The following is a 21,992-nucleotide window of genomic DNA, read 5'->3' as shown; positions in this document are numbered from 1 at the left end:
CACTTCTAAGATATAATCAACATTTAAAATAGAACAATCAGTGTCCTTGCATATTTATGCTCCTGCTGAAATGAAATCTTCCAATGTGGAATAGTCCAAGGTTGCTTCAAGTCCTCACAGCCGTCCGATGGGGGATTATAAAAAAGTTCTTCAACAGTAGAACAGTCCATAGTCTAGTTCAGCAGTTGAGTTGATGCTCTTGTATAAAACCAAAATACTGCGGATGCTGGAAATCTGAAATAAAAACAAAAAGTGCTGGAAATACTCAGCAGGTCTGTCAGCATCTGTGGAGAGAGAAGCAGAGTTAACGTTTCAGGTCAGTGACCCTTCTTCAGAACTAGCAAATATTAGAAATGTCAAAGGTTATAAGCAAGTAAAGCGGGGGTGGGGCAAGAGATAACAAAGGAGGTGTAAATAGGACAAGGTCACAGAATATCTGACCAGAAGGTCGTGGAGCAAAGGCAAACAATATGTTAATGGTGTGTTGAAAGACATAGCATTAGTACAGATAGGGTGTTAACAGACTGAAAATTGAACAGCCGCAAGTACAAACATGAAAAAAAAGTGGGTAAGCAAACTAAACAAACTAAGATGAAATAAAATAAAATAAACACAAAAAAATATTTTAAAAAGGAAAAAGAAAAAAATAACTGAAAATAAAAGTAAAATGGAGCCCATCATGCTCCGAAATTATTGAACTCAATGTTCGGTCCGGCAGGCTATTGTGTGCCTAATCGGTAAATGAGATGCTGTTCCTCGAGCTTGCGTTGATGTTCACTGGAACACTGCAGCAATCCCAGGACAGAGATGTGAGCATGAGAGCAGGGGGGAGTGTTGAAATGGCAGTTGTTGAAATGAGTTGATGCTCTTCTTTTCCAGCGATGAATTTCAACAATTAATGTTCAGTAGTTAAAGGAATTGGTTATTTTCTTTTAACCAATTAATCTGGCTTGACATCAGAATTCTGAGAGTAAAATAAATAGGGTTTAAATAAACCAAGAGAGAAGCTCTCTTTTCCTTCAGTATATGCTGGCTGACAGTCTGTGTCTGTTTGTTAACTATCTCAAAAGTCAGTTTTTCAGCTAGTTTCAAATGTCAATCGGCAACAATGTATCTCTTGATCCTCAGTCTCTGAGTGGCTGTATCCCAGGGCAACCAGAATGCACTCTTTGAATCACAGTCTCTGAGTGGCTTTATCTCGGGGCAACGAGAATGCATTCTTTTACTCAGTCTCTGGACCTTGTTGCCTTACTTCTTTGCCAGCCTTAAAGGCACACTGCATTCTTCCTGGAAAAAAACTACAGGATTATACAACATGGACCCCATTAAAAGTCATTAGTATCCCCCACATCAGTCAAATGACCACATTATTTTATATCATCAAGTCTGATATTATTAGAATTGCCTGATCATTAATGGTTACAAATGACGTTAAGAACAACATCTCCAGGGTAGACTCCTATTGAACTTCATTCTTCTTCTTCTTCTTCTTTGGCCTCCTTGTCTCGAGAGACAATGGGTAAGCACCTGGAGGTGGTCAGTGGTGTCAGTCGCTGCGAGGCAACTATGAAGTGACCTCTCCATGGCGCATGCCTGGGCGAATGTATGGAGGTTGAGAGTTGCCCAAGCGTCAAAACCCCCCTCTTGGCCTTTCTGGTGGGGTCCAAAGGAGGCTTGTCCTTTTATTATTTCCTTCAGTGCCCTGTTTTTCCCTCCAACCAGCTAATATCATAGAAAGTTCAAGGCACAGAAAGAGGCCACTTGTCCCAACGTGTCTGTGATGGCTGAAAAACGATCCACCTATTCTGATCCCACCTTCCAGCCTTTGGTCCATAGTTCTGCAGCTTATGGCACTTGAGGAGCATATCCAGACTCCTTTTGAATGAGTTGAGGGTCTCTGCCTCAACTATCCTTTCAGGCAGTGAGTTCCAGACCATCACCACCCTCTAGGTGAAAAGGTTTTTCCTCATCTCCCCTCTAATTTTTCTACCAATCACTTTAAATCTATGTCCCTTCGTCACTGACCTCTCTGGTATGGTGAATAGATCCTTCACATCCCCTCTATCCAGGCCCCTCAAAATGTTTTACATTTCAATCAGATCTCCCCTCAGCCTTCTCTGTTCCAAGGAGAACAACCACAGCCTATTCAATCTTTCCTCATAGCTGCATTTTTCCAGTCCTGGTAACATCCTTGTAAATCTATTACATCCTTTCTGTAATGAGGTGACCAGAACTGCACACAGTAGTCAAGTTGTGGCCTAACCAATGAGTTATACAGTTGCAACATAACCTTCCTGCTCTTATATTCTGTACCTTGGCTAATAAAGGAAAGGATTCCATATGCCTTCTTAACTACCTTATTGACCTGTCCTGCTACCTTCAGGGATCTGTGGACATTCACTCCAAGGTCCCTTACTTCCTCTACACTTCTCAGTATTTTCCTATTAATCGTGTATCCCTTTGCCTTGTTTAACCTCCCCACATGCATCACCTCACACTTCTCCAAGTTGAATTCCATTTGCCACTTTTCTGCCCATCTGACCAGACCATCAATATTGTCCTACAGCCTACAGCTATCCTCCTCACAATCTACCACACGGCCAATCTTTGTGTCGTCCACAAACTTCTTGATCACGCCCCCTACATTTACATCCAAATCGTTAACATACACCACAAAAAGCATGGGACCCAGTACTGAGCCCTGCGGAACACCATTGGAAACAGCCTTCCAGTCGCTAAAACATCAACAATTACCCTTTGTTACCTGCTACTGAGCCACGTTTGTATCCACCTTGCTACATTTCCCTGGATCCCATGGGATCTTATTTTTTTAACTAGCCTGCCGTGTGGGACTTTGTCAAAAGCCTTGTTAAAATCCATGTGGACCACGTCAACTGCACTACCCTCAGCTATCTTCCTTGTTACTTCTCCAAAAAATTCAATCAAGTTGGTCAAACAAGATCTTCCCTTAACAAATCCATTGACTATCCTTGATTAACCTGAGCCTTTCTAAGTGACAGTTTATCCTGTCTCTCATAATGGATTCCAATAATTTGCCCACTACTGAGGTTAGATTGACTGGCCTGTAATTATTCAGTCTATCCTTCGCTCCCCTTTTAAACAGAGGTACAACGTTTGCAATTCTCCAATACTCCGGCACCACACCTGTATCCAGAGGACTGGAAAATGATGGTCAGACCCTCTGCTATTTCCTCTCTTGCTTCTTTTAACAGCCTAGGATACATTTCATCTGGCCCTGGTGATTTATCAACTTTCAAGGATGTTAATCTCATTCATACTTCCTCTCGCCCTATGTTTATCACATCCAATACTTCACACTCTTCCTCCTTAACTACAATATCTGCATCGTCCCCATCTTTTGTGAAGACAGATGCAAAGTATTCATGAAGAACCATACCAATAACTTCCACTCCTACACATAGCTTATCTTTTTTGTCTTTTATGGGCCCTACTCTCTCCTTAGTTATCCTTTTATTCTTAATGCATTGATAAAACATCTTTGGGTTCACCTTGATTTTGCTTGCCAATATTCTTTCATGCCCTTTGCTTTTCTAATTTCCTTTTTGACTTTACCCCTCCACTTTCTATACTCCTCTTGGCTTTCTGTAGTATTGAGTTCTCGGTGTCAGACATAAGCTTTCCTTTTCTGCCTTCTCTTACCCTGTCGCCTCCTTGACATCATGGGACTCTAGATTTGTCCACCTCACCCTTTTCTTTGTGGGAACATGTTTACCCTGAACCCCTTGACTCTCCCCTTTGATTGCCTCCCACTGTTCTGACACTGATTTACCTTCAAGTAGCTGTTTGCAGTCCACTTTCGCTAAATCACTCCTCAGTTTAGTAAAATTGGTCTTGCCCCAATTGAGAACTCTAACTCCTGTTCATTCTGTGTGCTTTGATATTTTTAAATGTAGAACATTTATCATGTCTCTGAAAATATAAGTAAATCAAATTCACGAGCTATCACTCACCATTAATGTAGTCACTTTCTCAAACACAGTTGGCGCAGTGGTTAGCACCGCAGCCTCACAGCTCTAGCGACCCGGGTTCAATTCAATGCCTGTGTGGAGTTTGCAAGTTCTCCCTGTGTCTGCGTGGGTTTCCTCCGGGTGCTCCGGTTTCCTCCCACAAGCCAAAAACTTGCAGCTTGATAGGTAAATTGGCCATTAGCAATTGCCCCTAGTATGGGTAGGTGGTAGGGAAATATAGATAGGTGGGGATGTGGTAGGAATATGGAATTAGTGTAGGATTAGTATAAATGGGTGGTTGATGGTCGGCACACTCGGTGGGCCGAAGGGCCTGTTTCAGTGCTGTATCTCTAATCTAATCTAAATCTAATTCTAGATCAATGAGGTATAAACTATTGCTTATAAGACTTTGCTGACCTGCCCTTATGGGCTCTATGACCTTCAGATCAACATTCTCCTCATCTCCTTTCTGTATTGTTTTTAATTACTTTAAAGGGAAGATAAGCACATGAAAAAGGAATGGCATGATATACTGTTAGGATTAGATGGAGGCGGCTGGGAGGAGGCATAAAAACCAGCATAAACCAGCTGGGCTGAATGGCCTATGCTCTGGGTTCTATGTAACTCTGTGTCCTATGGTTATTGACTCTCCTATCATGGAAACTGTTTCCCCCTACCTACTCTATCAACACCCTCATAATTTTGAACACTTTATTAAATCTCTCCTAAACCTTCTCTGCTCTAAGGACAATCTCAGCTTCTCTAGTCTCTCATCCCTGCTATAATTCTGGTAAAATCTCCTTTGCTCCCTCTCCAAGGTCTTGACATCCTGACATCTTGCCTGGTGTCTTGCCGCTGTGGTATTTCTCAGAGCAGCCACACACTTGAATTATCAGCTGCGAGCTCCTCTAGATGAGTGGGAGCAATTTGTGGGTGGATGTCACGTGTGGGTTAATAAAGGCCAGGCCCGAAAAGCAAGGCAGAGAAAAACTTTTTGTTGTAATGGAGGTGAGGCAGAACTATGTTCAAAATGTAGAGTTCTAAGAAATTCCAGATCCCTCGCCATGGATTAGATTGTGTTTGTAATTTGGAATTTGAATGTGGAACATAAGAAAGTCTGGAATAAGGATAGCCCATTGAACCGATTCAATCCACTTCTTGATGGAACATATCAAACCTATTGTCCCGGCAGCTCAGAAACCATCATGGTCCACACAGGAATTAACCCTCTCGATCTCTCAACCCTGTCCTTAACTAGATATTCCTTCAGCTCTTTTTTTAAAAGTGCTAATCCACCCAGCTCCATTTCACATATCCACTTGCAGTAAAAGAAATTCCTTCTACTCTCAAAGGGACACTTGACCTTGACCATTTAATTTTGATGTCCTTAAGCTCTGTGATTGCAGAACTCAGCAACTCATTTCCATTCTTTTGTCTTAAGCATTTTTAATTTGTTTGTAACATTGCCTAGATATTACACATTGGGTTTTGTTTGATTAGTCCACCTGTTTGACCCACTGCAGCAAATACATTTCTTTGGAGGATTTCGGAGAGAGGGGGTGTGGGGAGGAAAATTGCAGGTCAGGATAGGGATGTGGCAGTATGTCTCTTTTTCTGCTAGTACCAGATCCTTGCCAACTTGGCATGAGATTCAGCAATGAGGAGCCAGGCTTAAGTGAGGATCTCCATCAGTTTTTCTTCCCTCTCTGTGGAAATACTTTGGCTCAAACCCTGCCCCCTGCCCCTCCCAGCTGCTTTGCTTCTATAAATGAAGCGATCGTATTCTGAGACAGAGCTGGACATCTGACTCAACCATTTCAGAGGCGATGATGGGGAGAAACTTGACTCGAGAAATCTGCCTCTCAATGTAGATCCATATTTGGAGTACATGACTTCTACTACTTTGCATTTGTTACGACCCAGTGAGAAAGGTGTCTAGGGGTCCCTCTCAGCCTTCACCTGGTCTTACCCTATCAGGGTTTAATTTTAAACACCATGTTTTTAACTCCCCCTTGGTGAATCCTTGTTCACCACTTTCCAATTATAAGGCAAAGAAACCAGCACAAACAGGCTTACTTAGGTTTAAAGAAGAAAGATTGAAATTTATTAAACTTGAACTTAAACTCTAATTCGGTTGACACCTATGGATACACAACGGTCCCTCGCTAGCATGCATACACGATACACACATGTAAATAGAGACAGAAAAGAGAAGAAAAATAAAGTGGAAAAGTTTGAGGCAATATCTGAAGAGTTGTTGTTACGGTTCTTAAAGCTCACTGTAGAGTCCATGATTATAGGTAGATCTTGCTTTTCGTTGGGCCCAGTATTCTTCTTAAACCTTGTTCATTGTAGGAGATGTTTCTCTCTTGGGGTTCATGTGTCTTCAATGGATTCAGAGGTTTGTGAGAAAGAGATGTGAGCAGACAGGAGAGATCTTCTCAGTCCAGGAGCATACAGTCTTTCTGCATTCAAACTCTCTGTGGCGAGTTCAAAAGACCCTGGAACAGCCAGTTAGTCATGTGACCAGATGGTCTAACCAGTCCTGGATTGTATCACCTTAGCAGTCTCTGGAATGCTCCTCGTACACACAATACCTAATGATCAAGGTCCATTGTAGGTTGAATGTGTCAAGGAATGGTCCTTTGTCCTTTCAAGCGCTGTCTGTTAAGGTTGTTAATATGCAAATGTCTTTTCCAGCCACGGCTGATCTGTTTAACAAGTCCTTTCTTCACTCCAGTAACAGTTTAAAATCAATGTTCATGCCAAAATTAATGTCCCTCATTCTTGGCAGGTGGGGGCCTAGCATGACACATTACTTAAGCATCACTTCAGTGTTGTGAAATTTTTTTTTTCTAAATCTGGCTTATTTGCACTGTTCTTAAATTCTTAACATCTCTACCCCGATTTTCTTCTCCCAATCACCACCCCCACCTATAACGAGTTGCCTTATGGTGCCTTATCAATTCCATAAATGCCTTTATCTTATACCAACTCTGCTTTATCCGTAAGTCTAGACAACGAGCGATGGCAGGCTGTTTGACCTTGGCAGCATCACAACCAACACCAATCTTATCCTTACCAATAACCACGCACACAGACATTTTATAATAGTCAGGAACAGGAATCCGGGGAGTTTTTTTAATTTCCTTTGCCAGCCAAGGTGCGGGGGCAGATCTTCTGCATCCACCTCCCCTCCAGCTGAGATCAACCGATAAGGGGAATAAGCCTCAGATCTCTCTGGGTCTGTAGACTTCAGTTTTCCAACTGGCCATTTCATTAATTTTCCTATCTTCAGAAATCTCAGTGACTGTTTCAAGTGCACTTGCACAAAACTCTGGTTTGCCTTTCTTAAGTTGAAAATGGCTGAAGAGCCAAGACCCACTCAGTAGGACACTATCATGATTAAAATTACACAGAATATCCAGCACAGAAACAGGCTCCTCACCACCGGTCTATGCTGGTGTTTATACGCCACACAAAGCTCGTCCAGCACGATTTCATCTCAGCCTATTGACATATTCTCCTATTCCTTTCACCCTCATGTGCTCTTCTAGATTTCCCTTAAATACGTCTATGCTGTTTGCCCCTGTGGTAGCAAGTTCCATATTCCCACCACTCTCGGTATAAAGAGGTTTCTCTTGAATTTCTTATTGGATTTATTTGTGACTATCTTATATTCAAAAATACTTAATAAGCTTTAAAGCTTTCTGGGATACCCTGAGGTCGTGAAAGGCACTATATAAATACAGGTGTGTCTTTCTTTAAGGCCTCTAGATCAGGAGAAAAAAAAATCAATAAGTAGTTTTTGTAACCTTGGGCTTTAAAAGCCTGATGACGATAGGAGGAAAGGAAATGCAAGGGTAGCAATAACAGCATCGTTGGTCTTGGCAGAGGCTGATTCTCTCCATTAGTAAGTGAATGAGTGAAGGTAGTAGGGATATGGCAGCATAGTTATGTTACTGAACTCATTATCTAGAGGCCTAGACTAATGATCCAGAGACATGAGTTCAAATCCCACAATGGGAGCTGGGAAATTTAAGTTCAATTAACTAAATACTAGTGACCAAGTAACTACTGGATTGTCATAAAAGCTCACCTAGTTCGCTAATGCCCTTTGCAGAAGAAAATCTGTCATCTTTATCCAGTTGGCTGATATGCGACAATTCCTGAATCAAGAAATTTTTGAAAGATCGTGGCAATTTCTTCACCTAGTTCTTTTAGTACCCTGGGATGGAAATCAGCAGATCCTGGAGATTTGTCGACCTTCAGTCTCATTACTTTCTCCATTACAAATTTTTAAACTTATATTAAATCTATTACATTCTTCCTCTAATTTATTTCTTATATCTTTGATTGCATTTTGTATCATAAATAATAGGCAAGCTGCATAAGCACTTCCTGTTACAGAGCATGAAAGTACTTTAATTTTTAGATGAGATTAACAATTTTGCACATTAAGATACTTGGAATGTACAAAGTGTTCACTGAGGTGAAAAGAAGAACAGTGTTTGGAAATTGACTCACTCCTGCCATGCGGATATTGACAGCTCATGTACTCTTCGGGCAGGCACAGTAAGGACCAGGTGCAATTCAAAGCACCCCTGGCAAAATATCTTTCTTCTAATGTAAGAAGGAATGTCCATGTTTTATGCACTCCAACCTTCTGGCACCAAGGAGGGAGATTGCTAAATTGGTGGATATCTGTTCAGACCAGTTCTGTACCATCATCTGCTCACCCTGGATTCACCCCAATCTACAAAGTAGGTTCCTGTTGGGATGATTGCAACATTGGACTTGATTTTTTTTTAAAAACCTGCATCATCAAAAAAATTCCAGAATATGAAAGCAGGCATTGAGGTACCAGCAAGGTAAGTAATTTTCTTGACTGTTTATACCCAATAAGACACTTTCTATAGGGTAGACCAGCAGTCTTTGATATCTGGTTGCACACAGAAAGGAGACAAGTGAGTTCCTTTTCATTTGGAATTAACTTTAACAATAATTGCTGTGCCTATTCAAAAGGTACAACTTTTACAAACCAATTTTAAGCACTTTGATATGCAGTTGGAAAAAAAAGATATGGCTGTATGTGTTCACAACTACTTCCTGCATTCCTTATCCCTCCGGTACCATTACTGCAATTGATCCACACTTGAAGTGCACTTTCAGCTGGGATAAAAACCTTGGGAATCATTTAAGAGACGGTTGGATACTGTGATGGGAGTGAACTGCAGATGGATTGAATGACTTGCCTCATTTATCATCTTGTGTGAATCTGATTCCTCAGTAACTTTCACTAAAAGGCATGAGTGAAGCTAAATAATTGTCTGATAATCACCCAATTAGTCCAATGTCTATTTTGCAATAGTTTGGGCTGATATGGCACTGAATTGGGTTTGTTCTTTTCTGCAGATGCTGTCATGGAGTCATTTACAGCACAAATGCTAGAGTATTATTTTGGATACCTCCTCAACACTAAATCAAGGAATGTTTTCTTCAGTTGAAGTAGCTGATTTAAGTTTTCTCTTTGTGCTGTCGAAGAGCCTGTAGGAAGACCTGCTTCACCTGACCCATCACGTCATGGTACAATTTCAGGTCTTCTTCTTTGGCTTTTAAAGTGCTTTGCAAAGCCGTCTTTAAGGCCTCATTCTCATCCAACTGTATGGCAAGTCTGAAATCAAAAAGAAAGCACAGCTTTACATTCAGATCAATTCACCAACATAAACTGAGAACCTGAGGGGAAAATATTTACAGGGCTATGGGGAAAGAGCAGAAGAGTAGGTCTAATTGGATAGCTGTACCAAAGAGCCAGTACAGGTACAATGGGCTGAGGGGCCTCCTTCTGTGTTGTTTCATTTTCTGATTCTGAGGTAAGTATCAATCATGTCTCAGTTGCAGCACTCTCAACTCTGTGTCAAAAGCCAGTGGGTTCAAGATTCACGCCAAAGACTTGAGCACATAATCTGGGCTGATACTCCAGTGCAATATGGAGTGTTGCACTGTTAAGGATACAGTGTTTCGGATACAATGTTAAAAACAAGGCCTCATATGGTCACTCAGATGGACGTAAATGACCCAAGGTATCATTCAAAGAAGAATAGGGGAAATCTCCTCGTGTCCTGGCTTATATTTATCCCTCACTCAACATTGTTACGACCAAGGCAGGAGGAGTGCACTGTTAATTCAGTCCCACTTCTCCATGGGTCACAGCATATCAATAAGTTTTCCCACCTACCAAAAAACAGCCAAATACATACTCTATTTGTCCCTCAGAATAAAGCACACCAACCTGATTTCTTTAATTAACAGCAACATTAACTTTTTATTATAAAAACAAATCTTAACCAATAATGAGATAACTCTATTTACGAAATGCTTCTTCTTTCTCTAGCCCTCATGCACACACACATGCAATAAAAAAAAGTTAACTAGGAAAAAGGATTTTTCATGGGAATGAAAGGAATAATAAATAACTTAGGTTGTCACTGCTGGTAGGAAGTTCTTCAGTTTGGTGAGGTGTCCCAGAGTTGAATAGTCAGATGCCACTTGAATCTCTCCAGGCGAGGTTGATGAACAGTCTGTGATGGGTAACTCACTGCAGCCGGCTTCACACACATCTTTCATCAGGGGTGTAGCAACAGGTCTTCTTAGGTTTTACAGCAGCAGTCTAGCAGTAGAAGATTTCTTCAGATTTCAGGATTTCTTAAAACACAGGAGGCAACAGGAACCACACTTGATGCAGGGATTCTTCAGAGACAGGACAGCCACTTTGAAATACAGAGTTTCTTCTCAAGAGATGTAGGATTCCTTTACAGAGAGAGCCAACACTTTTTCTGGGTTTTCCTCTCTGATCTCCAGTCAGGTCAGAAACCAAATTTCAAATGCCTGCTTTGTCCAACTCACTGGCTTTTTAAAAGGTCCAAAGTGAAAGCAAACCTTCCTGAACAGGTCACATGCCCAGACACAGAGTCTCCCTTGTCATTCAAAGAGTTGCTCTGAGGCGGTCAGGCCCCTTGCTGGTTTACTTGAAATTGCCTGCTTTCCTGTCCTTGTATAAAGTCATCTTCCTTTCAAAACATCCAAAATTTTCAGCTATTTGCAGGTGTCAATGCCCACTGAAAAATCCTTTTTCAGTTTTTTTTAAACACACAGCATTCTAAGTTTTTAATACAAGGAACAAAAACATTGTAACACTATAAAGTTCAGATTATCTAGTCATTTATCTCATTGTTGGTTTATGGGACCTTGTTGTGAGAAAAGGGCTGTCACATTTGCCAACATTACAACAGTGACTACACTTTAAAAGTACTTTACTGGCTATGAAGCACTTTGATTAGTGAAAGGTTCTATATAAATGCAAGTTCTTGTTTTTCTAAATTTCTTGGAAAACCACCAAGATTACTGTCAAAACCATGAATGCTGGAAATCTGACATTAAAAAATAAATTTAGAAAATACATAGCAGGCCAGTTAGCATCTGAAAGAGAAACAGCTCTGTCTGCCAATGTGGTCAGGCAACGGAAGGATCCTGCCTACTGGTAATCGTGTTTGCATTTTGGATGGGACCTGTCATTCCCCTTCAGATACTTTCCCATTTATGCATTCTTACTTTTAATTTCTATTTTAGTCTGAAGGTTGAGGGCTGAAAACAATGGAACAAAAAGAGGCATCATCGCCACCAGAACAGCTGGAAACATGGAGCTCTGTGATTGAAAGCATCAATCAAGGTCCTCAAATCACACCTTCCTCCCTTTTATTGATCAGGTCTCAGGTCTTAATAAGATGCCTGTCTGTCATAGAGTGCAGTACTCCAGTAAAACTGAGGGGTCCTTTTCCAATTCATATTGATAAGATTTGGCTAAGGAACTATAGTACAATATTTGAATAAGATTATTGCATTCCCACAGTGTTTTTTAAGAATTATATATTAAACAGTTAATCAGACTTTAAAATAAAAAAAAATCAATAGTTTCTAGTGTGGGACATACAACCAGTCTGAATTACAAAACAAGTGAGATAGCAAATGTTGTCCCCTTGTTCAAGAAGGGGAGTAGAGACAGCCCTGGTAATTATAGACCTGTGAGCTTTACTTCGGTTGTGGGTAAAATGTTGGAAAAGGTTATAAGAGACAGGATTTATAATCATCTTGAAAAGAATAAGTTCATTAGAGATAGTCAGCACGGTTTTGTGACGGGTAGGTTGTGCCTCACAAACCTTATTGAGTTTTTCGAGAAGGTGACCAAACAGGTGGATGAGGGTAAAGCAGTGGATGTGGTGTATATGGATTTCAGTAAGGCGTTTGATAAGGTTCCCCACGGTAGGCTATTGCAGAAAATACGGAAGTATGGGGTTGAAGGTGATTTAGAGCTTTGGATCAGAAATTGGCTAGCTGAAAGAAGACAGAGGGTGGTGGTTGATGGCAAATGTTCATCCTGGAGTTTAGTTACTAGTGGTGTACCGCAAGGATCTGTTTTGGGGCCATTGCTGTTTGTCATTTTTATAAATGACCTGGAAGAGGGTGTAGAAGGGTGGGTTAGTAAATTTGCAGATGACACTAAGGTCGGTGGAGTTGTGGATAGTGCCGAAGGATGTTGTAGGTTACAGAAGGACATAGATAGGCTGCAGAGCTGGGCTGAGAGATGGCAAATGGAGTTTAATGCGGAAAAGTGTGAGGTGATTCACTTTGGAAGGAGTAACAGGAATGCAGAGTACTGGGCTAATGGGAAGATTCTTGGTAGTGTAGATGAACAGAGAGATCTTGGTGTCCAGGTACATAAATCCCTGAAAGTTGCTACCCAGGTTAATAGGGCTGTTAAGAAGGCATATGGTGTGTTAGCTTTTATTAGTAGGGGGATCTTTTTCCTCGGATGGTGATGGCAAACACGAGGGGACATAGCTTCAAGTTGAGGGGTGATAGATATAGGACAGATGTGAGAGGTAGTTTCTTTACTCAGAGAGTAGTAAGGGCGTGGAACGCCCTGCCTGCAGCAGTAGTAGATTCGCCAACTTTAAGGGCATTTAAGTGGTCATTGGATAGACATATGGATGAAAATGGAATAGTGTAGGTCAGATGGTTTCACAGGTCGGCGCAACATCGAGGGCCGAAGGGCCTGTACTGCGCTGTAATGTTCTAATTCTAATTCTAAAAAGTGACACTTTTATGCAATTCAAAGAATTGAGCTGCAGGTGTGGGTTTATTTATTAGAGTGTCAAACACAGCTGGACAGCTGAGAAAGGCTGCTTTATTAACTTGTAAACAAGGGAATTGTAATGTTAGAGAGATTTATTTGCACTCTCAAAACAGCATACAAAGTCACCAATATAATATGTTTCTAGCTGAGTATAGTACCTCTGCACCATGTGAAGTTTTAAAAAAAAATTCAAGCTTAGATATTTTTTGTACAGGGTAAAGGAAGCTTATGATTATCCACACTATGAAATGAATATTAATTAAAAGCAAAATGTATTCTATTTACCTATTGTGTGTTCTATTTATAGGAATTCAAAACATTAATACAAGAAACTGCTCCAGCACAATCCTCTTGCCAAAAGGCCCAAAGCCTTGAAGAACAAATGCAGATCAGTAACAGTAAATCACCCTACATATAGCCAAAACCCGCAACCAACATAGTTACTAGTAGGCAGGAGCCTCCCACTGGGCATCCCCATTCCCTCAACTAAACACACAACATACCCTCAAAATAAGCACTGATGGATAGAGCTTTAAATACAGACCAAGCATGGTGCATTTCCAAGTCACTGCAAAGCAGGCATGAGCAAGCCAGTACCAGTTTGGCATTTTGTGTCAGATGCAAGATCGTACTTACACTGTTTCAGTATTTTCATATGGTTCAATCTGCAGGAGACACCCCATAAGCTGTAATTTCATATTTTCCCAGTGGTTTTGACAAAAAAATTGCAAGAATATATTGTCACAGAATTACCCCACCACATTCATGTAGCAGTGTTACATTTGTTATGAAGATACTTCTATATTTTTTGTTAAGTATTTTTTGAGGACTCATATTTAAATTGTGGAGATGGATTCATTGGAAGGCTGAAGATTTCATAAATGCTGGACTTTGCTTTGTTTTTGACAGTTCAATGAAAGGACACAGATGTTGTTTGAAAACAACCTTTGCAGAAAATCATGTGCTTTGGGCTCAATAAACAACAGAGAAGCCACATGGCAAGGTTTATGGAGGTCAAGAGGTTGAGTTTCTGTTTGTGGTTTGGATATTGTTTAAGTTCAGTTGGGTTGTGAACTGTTTTGAAGACAGCTGGAGATCAACTTGCCAAGGAAAAACGACCCAGCTTACCTCTTTCTCTACCTCTTTGGAGAAACCCTGCAAAGATCCAGGACTGAATTTTACTGACCCCCCGACATTGGGGGTTGTTGCAGGGGAGGTGGGTGGGCGTCCCAGAAAATGCCTCCGGGCGGGGCCTGCCACTGGCCTCGATGCCAGGAAGGTCCTGCCCCATATTACCGGCGATGGCGAGGCCTCGTGGTGGCCCCCTCCCCGCCCCCACTGCTCGTGACGGGACTAACATTTCCATATGTTAACGAATATAAAGGAAAGAATAATTACTTCGCCACACCAGGTGTCCCGCTCCCATATTACGGTCAGAGGACGGCACTCCCGCGCCGTCCAAACCCCGACCAGTGAAGTGTGGCGGAACACTGGTGGGGAGGAGGTAAGTTTTCAGGACGGGAGGCAGGAGGAATAGCGTCAAACCTTTTTGATTGGTCTAGGGAGTGGTGGGAAGCGGTAAAGTTCACAGTTCATTAACTTTGTGGTGGGGGGGGGAGAAGGTCGGGATAGCAAGGTAAGTTTTTTTGGGGGAGGGAGAGGACAAGTAATAAGTTTTAAGGTAATGGGGGGGGGGTGGGGGTTGGAGCGGGTTGCAATAATTTTATTCTGTACTTTAAAATCCGGTTTCTTTAAAAAGTTATATTGTCATTTAGGGCTCTAAGCCCTTTAAAAATGGTGCCTGCACAGTGGCGCCGGATGTCTTTGCCGGGGACGGATTGCTCACCCCTGCCATGTAAATGAGCCACTGCGTTTAATATCGCGGCAACTCCGCAGAGCAAATCCTGCACAAGCGCCCGCCATCTTTGAAGCTTGCCGTCAAGAACGGTGCCGAGCTTCTAAAATTCAGTCCCCAGTGTGGGAGCGCTAAAATTTCTGGTGCTGCATCTCTCTTGAGAAGCTGAAAAAACCTGCCAGATCAATTCTCAACGCCACCTGAAAAGAACTGCTTTAGAAAAGATCCCAGTGACCTGTCACCGTATACCTGAACGCCAGACCAAATGGGATAACTGACATCCTTCCATATCTTCTCTTTTTGCTTCAAGAATTAGAAAATATTTGGCCAAAGTATTTTTTTTTTGCCTTTTTTTGTAACAGACCCATGTAGAGAGAATTTCTGTATTTTTTTCCTCTGTGTGTGGGGGGAATTTTAAAAGGGAACTTTCATATTTCAACTGTGTGTTAATGCTTTACTTTGTTACTGGATGAGTCTTGTTTGATAATAAACTGATAATTTTGTTGTTTATTAAAGAAACCTGGTTCGTGTATTTTATTCTGGGATAAAGAGTAGAGTATATGATTGACTGTATCGGTAACTGGGTAAACATTTTTAAAATATATGCTGTGACCTGCGGAGAAGTGGGGCTAGAAAAGACAGTGTACTCCTCCCACCTCGGTCGTAACACAATGCACACCAAAACAAATCAGCACAAGGACATGGACCCCTCTAAAATACAAACATCATACCGTGTATTCAGTTCTTCTACTTGAATATCCAAAGCTATGGCCAATGGCCTCCCTGGAGACAGGTCCCCACTGCCGCATAGGTTCTGGTACTGACGGCTGCTGCTGGTGGACAAACCTTCATTTAGAAAAATAGGATAGTTGTATGAGTTTTACTTTGGCAATCGTCAGAGAGCTAGGGGTTGAATTGGGGCATGTGCAAGTTCACAAAACAGTCAGTACAGCATCGAACGTGTCCTATAACGGGCAGTAAATGTGATTCCACCTGTCTTGCGACCCCGACCAATGTTCAATTTCACTTCTTTAAGAGCCATAAACATAAAATATTTTGGTCTAATGTTACTCTACATCACAGCCCTGCCACCTGGAAGGAAATCAGAATTAACATCCAAGTGTGTGATAGTTACAAGAAAAGATGAGAAACCTGGTTTTCCTGAGCCTTGGACGGAGATGGGAGAGAGGAGACGTTACAGGACTATAGAAGATAGTAAACTGGATAGAGAAAGGTAAATATGAAGCTTAATGCTATGCCACACTTTGATAGAAGAACAAAAAGACACAAAAAAACACAGGCTCAAAGTGGTGAAAGGCAAACTTAGGACTGATGTCACAAGTTCTTCACATGAAGCGATTAACGGACTCCTTAGGGTTGGGTGGGCAAAATCCTTGGGTCATTCGAGAAACACTTGGTGGGGGTGTAGGTTTTTCTAGATAGATGTGCTGGATAGGCAGAATGATATTCCTCGTCCATATTCATTTTCTGGTCTCATCTCTTGTCTGTATCCTAACTCACACCAAGTACCTTTCACCCATCATCCCTGTGCTCATTGACCTTAACTGGCTACATGTCCAGTAATGCCTGGAATTTAAAAATTGCATCCTTATGTTTAAATCCATCCCTATTTCTAAACTTTTCTAGCCCTACAACCCACTGAGATCTCTATACTTCTCCAATTCTAGCCTTTCTGCATTCCTGATTTTCATCACCACACCACTGGTCCCAGGCTCTGGAAATCCCTCTTTAAATCTTTTTACTGCTGCACCTCTCTCTCCTCCTTTGACTCTCTTCAAAACCTATCACTTTGACCTCTTTTGTCACCTGTCCCCATATCTCCTTATGTGGCTCGGAGTCAAATTTTGTTTGATTACGTTCCTGTGAAGCGAATTGGGACATTTTACTGCAATATGATCTTGCGGGAAAAAAATCGATGTCATTATATTTCTTTACTGTGCTCAAAGTGAGACCATTATTCTACTTTGGAGTTAGAAACCATGTTTAGAGAGTCCTCTGCTGTTCCAATTGAAAATCTGAAGAAAATCCCCTACTGCACTGGATCAGTGCAAACTTTCAATTTCCTGCATTATCTGTCCTTGAATCTGTGGTAGTGTTGTGCTGCCGACTGATACCTGCAGTGAATCTAATTGCCATGTGGACAGCCAGAGATGAAAGCTAAGTATTGTAACCAAAAATGTTACCTTCTCTTCTACAGCCGAGTTCCGTTACTACACTTGACAAGTGAACACATACAGTAAACAAGCCTCGTTAGCTGTGCTTTTACAATCTAGGTAACTTTGCCTTTGTAAGTCTTTTTTAAAAAAATGTTACTCTCAGTATTAAAGCTGTACAACTTCACAAGGAGAATGTTAAAATTCTGAATATTTGTCGAAGAAATTAATAAAAATGAGTGTGTTTTGCCATTTCGCTCCCCCATCCCACTGTAAATGTAGTCACTGTGTAACAATTCAAATTGTTTGCCACCTGCTGACAATACCAAAAGCAAACAGGAGGACAAGATAAGTGCAGAGTAGGAATTGATCTGATGCTTCAGCTCTCATGCATGATTTGCCGATAAAAATTCACTGACCAGCTTAATAGCCTCAATAGTTAATGCTCTCACATTACAGAAATAAGTAGACAAATAGTCTTGCATTCCCTCGACAGTGCAACAGGTTTATTCAGTGAGTAGCTGAGCTAGGAGAGAGCAGGAAGGTCACAGATTCAATGTTTGGTCTGTATCAGGTTTGGTCTGTAACTCTCTGTGGACAGTAAAATCAGGTGGGGGTGTAAAACCAACACTACACCCCAATCCATCAGTTTCCAAATGGGTGGGTTAGGTTAAAATTGCCCTGCATGTTTGTACATCAGGTAAAGGCATTCAGCCCTGGTGTTCTCTGTGTCATGACTCACACTTGGGCAAAATATTGGAGACCAACTATCAAATTATATATCTGCAAGGAGATATGAGAAAAACATGGTGGATTTTCCAATTGATGGGAACTGACTTATCGGTACTAAATGGGTCATTGGGGATTGGAACATCAGGATTTACCGACCTCTCACGTCCACACCCCTTTTGTAACCTGTACTGTATCATTTTGAAATTAGCATTATAGCCATACTATTCTTAATTTTTGCATAGAATGTGAAAGCTTCATTAAGCATACGTAATACCTTCTCCAGCCTATAATCCTTCGCAAACTCTGCGCTCCTCCAATTCTAGCCTCTTGTGCAGCCCCAACTTCCTTCATCCCACCATTGGTGGCGGTGCCTTCAGCTGTACAGCCCTAAGCTTTGAAATTCTCTCCCGAGCTCTCTCTGCTTCTCTTTCCTTCTTTAACACATTCCTTAAAACCTACCTTTGGTCACCTGTCCTAACGTCTCCTCCTCTAGCTCAGTGTCAATTTTTTTTGTCTGATTACGCTCTTGTGAAGTGCCTTAGGACATTTGACTATGCTAAGAATTTTAATTCCGAGAAGTGGAAGAGAAACATTTTGGTAGAACGAAAGAGGAGAGGCATTATCAGCTAAAGGGTACAATTCTAAAGGAACAGAGAGACCTGAGAGTATATGTGCAGGGAAAGCTGAGAAAATAGTGAAAGGCATGCAGGATCCTGGGCTTTATAGAGTCATAGAGAGATACAGCACTGAAACAGGCCCTTCAGCCCACCGAGTCTGTGCTGACCATCAACCACCCATTTTATGCTAATCCTACATTAATCCCATTTTCCCTACCACATCCCCACCTTCCCTCAATTCTCCTACCACCTACCTATACTAGGGACAATTTACAATGGCCAATTTACCTATCAACCTGCAAGTCTTTGGCTGTGGGAGGAAACCGGAGCTCCCAGCGGTAACCCATGTGGTCACAGGGAGAACTTGCAAATTCCACACAGGCAGTACCCAGAACCGAACCCGGGTCACTGGAGCTGTGAGGCTGCGGTGCTAACCACTGCGCCACCCACTATAATTATAATTAGAGGCATAGAATACAAAAACAAGAATTGTTCCAGGGATGAGGGAGCTCAGTTATGTGGATAGATTGGAGAAGCTTGGTCTGTTCTCCATGGAGCAGAGAAGGTTGAGAGGAGATTTGATAGAGGTGTTCAAAATCATGAGGGGTCTGGACAGAGTAGATAGAGAGGTGGCGCAGTGGTTAGCACCGCAGCCTCACAGGTCCAGCGACCCGGGTTCGATTCTGGGTACTGCCCGTGTGGAGTTTGCAAGTTCTCCCTATGACCACGTGGGTTTCCACCGGGTGCTCCGGTTTCCTTCCACAGCCAAAGATTTGCAGGTTGATAGGTAAATTGGCCATTGTAAATTGTCCCTAGTCTAGGTAGGTGGGAGGAGAATTGTGGGGATGTGGTAGGGAATATGGGATTAATGTAGGATTAGGAGAAATGGGTGGTTGATGGTCAGCACAGACTCGGTGGGCCAAAGGGCCTGTATCAGTGCTGTATCTCTTAAAAAAAAAGAAACTGTTCCCATTGGCAGAAAGGTCTAGAACCAGAGGACACATTTAAGGTGATTAGCAAAAGAACAAAAGGCAACATGAGGAAAACCTTTTTTTTAAAGCAGCGAATGGTTATGACCTGGAATGCACTGCCTGAAAGGGTAGTGGAAGCAGATTCAATCATGGCTTTCAAAATGGAATTAGTTAAGTACATGAAAGGAAAATAAATTGCAGGTCTACAAGGAAAGTGTGGAGGCGTGAGACTAGCTGGATTGGTCTTGCAGAGAGCTGGCATGGACATAATGGGATGAATGACCTCCTTCTGTGCTGTAACCATTCTATGATTCTACAAAGTGCTATAAAAATTCAAGTTATTTTTGTAATATGATAATGAGAGCACTGCCAAGGAAGTGCTTATATTCATTTTTAAGGGAAGGATCTCTCCAGTGTTGGGAAAGTAAAAATATATATTAAAGACCAGTAGCATTAGCACATATGGGGAAGGGAACTCTTAAAGGTACAATGCCGTTTTTTCAATTATCATTTTTTTGTATGTGTGGAATTTCCTTTGAAAGCGTTCCTAACAGTTTTTCCACTAGTAAAAACATTTGAAATATTGTGCATCTACTGTAAGAACACCTGTAACAAAAGTCCCTTTGGGAAAGAACAGTCAATAACAACTGAGGTCACCTTCTGTCTCTCAACCCCTGTGCCTCCATCTCCTTGAGGACCAGTGTGTCAGCCAAGTGCAGCAACAGGCAATTAGTTGCCCATAGATGTACTGCATCAACAGGACTAGCAGTTTCATCCCCTTTCCTAACAAATAGCAACAGCAACATGACATGACTGTTCAATCTCACTGCAGCATTTCACAACAATGTGGTGGTGTGGGCGGAGAAATCGTTGATCTCACCCGTGATTTTTTTTATTTGTTCAGGGGATGTGGGTGTCGCTGGCTAGGCCAGCATTTATTGCCCATCCCTAATTGCCCTTGAGAAGGTGGTGGTAAGCTGCCTTCTTGAACCGCTGCAGTCCTAGGGGTGTGTACACCAACAGTGCTGTTAGGAAGAGAGTTCTTTTTGTTAGGAAGGAAGCCATTCTACAGCTCCTCTTGTATGCTGTGGGTCAGTAATTGAATATGCATTCTGAACCTAAGGTGTGTTGAGAGAATTTCCTGTGTGAGGCACTGTCAATGTGTCGGTGTTACAAAAATTTCAAATGTCAAGTTTCAGTCTGTATCTGTGGCATGCTGTTGTGTAGTGACACAAGAGTTTTGTTTTTTTATTACTGAAAGCTAAGAATTCTGTGTGTTTTTAAAAACTGAGTAAAAGGATTTTTCTGTGAACATTGAATGCTGAAACTTGGTGTTTGAACTGAGTGGGACAGTCCACAAGACACCTGTTTCCAAACAACACAGCAGAGGGAAATGGCAGGTCACATGACTTATTGTTAAAGTGTTGGTTTCACTTTTGCATTGTGAAAGATCAGTGTGGGCTGGACCAGCTAGACAGGCAGTGAAATCTAGCTGGGACTTACTTGCAGACCAGAGAAAAAGAACTGTTTAAAAAGGAAGACTTGCATCTCTTGGAAAGAAATCCTACATTTTGAGGTGTGGCTGTGGTCCGCATGGAGAGAGGAAAGACCCTTGGAGAGAGAAAAGACCCAGGAAAAGAGGAGTTGCTGCTCTGTGGAGGAAAGGTGCTTTGCAGAGAGAAAGCCCCTGCAATTTGAAAGGTAACAAATTCCCATTGCCTCCAATCTCTGGAAAATCCCTGCCTCAAGAGTGATTCTTGCTTATCTTGTGTTTTGGGAAAATTCTGAAATCTCAAGAAAGCTGCTATTTCTGGACTGCTACTTCAAAACAAGCAGACCTGTTGCTATACCCTTTTCTGAAAGGGTATAGCACCTGATCTCACCAACTTGGAAATATCCTACCAGACCATGACAACCCAATTATTTTATTATTCCTAAGAAACAGTTGTAAACCGAAAAAGCCTTTTTTCCCGGTTAACGGGGTTTTTTGAATGTATGTGCGTGTGCATGAGGGTTAGGAAGAAGTAGTTGTTTTAAAATAACCTTTTTCAGATATAAAGTTATCTCCTTATTGTTTAAGACTTAGTTTATTAATAAATAGTTAATTTTGTTGTTGTTTAAAGAAAGCTGGCTTGGTGTGCTTTATTCTGGGGGACAAATAGACTGTTTAATTTGGCTACTTTCCGGTAGGAAGGAAACTTTACCAATATGTTATGACCTGTGGAGTAGTGGGACTGAATTAACAGTGCATTTCTCCCGCCTTGGTGTAGCAAAACGTATCGATGTATGCTAAATATTGAAAGGACCGTAAGCTGACATGGAAGTTCTAAAAAGGGCAAGTAGAAAAAGAGTGGCAGCATCTGAGGATGTGCTATCTGAGAATGTATACTTGGACAGATTCTCATTATAGAATCCTCTAGCTAGCTTACCTTGGCACCTTTCCTCTGGTCTGCCATCTACT

At 41.6% G+C, this 21,992-nt stretch overlaps 1 protein-coding gene and 1 long non-coding RNA gene across 4 annotated transcripts in view; one reads left to right on the top strand and one right to left on the bottom strand.

The window, feature by feature from the left end:
* Positions 1-6,150: 6,150 nt before the first annotated feature.
* ccdc13 (coiled-coil domain containing 13) overlaps positions 6,151-21,992 on the bottom strand; it is a 63,344-nt gene continuing 47,502 nt past the window's right edge. For all 3 annotated transcript variants that reach the window (XM_068015399.1, XM_068015408.1, XM_068015418.1), the window contains 2 exons: positions 15,769-15,883; positions 6,151-9,663 (listed from right to left, as the gene is read on the bottom strand). In XM_068015399.1, coding sequence (XP_067871500.1) covers positions 9,507-9,663; positions 15,769-15,883 — 272 coding nt within the window. In that variant the 3' untranslated portion in view covers positions 6,151-9,506. The remainder of the gene's footprint in view (positions 9,664-15,768; positions 15,884-21,992) is intronic.
* The window catches only part of LOC137350643 (uncharacterized), a 46,980-nt gene continuing 45,990 nt past the window's right edge, over positions 21,003-21,992 (top strand). Inside the window, exon 1 of the long non-coding RNA XR_010969468.1 lies at positions 21,003-21,232. This is a non-coding gene — a long non-coding RNA (uncharacterized lncRNA). The remainder of the gene's footprint in view (positions 21,233-21,992) is intronic.

This window comes from Heterodontus francisci, chromosome 2 (genome assembly GCF_036365525.1).
Source record: "Heterodontus francisci isolate sHetFra1 chromosome 2, sHetFra1.hap1, whole genome shotgun sequence".
Lineage (NCBI taxonomy): Eukaryota > Metazoa > Chordata > Chondrichthyes > Heterodontiformes > Heterodontidae > Heterodontus > Heterodontus francisci.
This window is presented reverse-complemented; position numbering and strand designations above follow the sequence as displayed.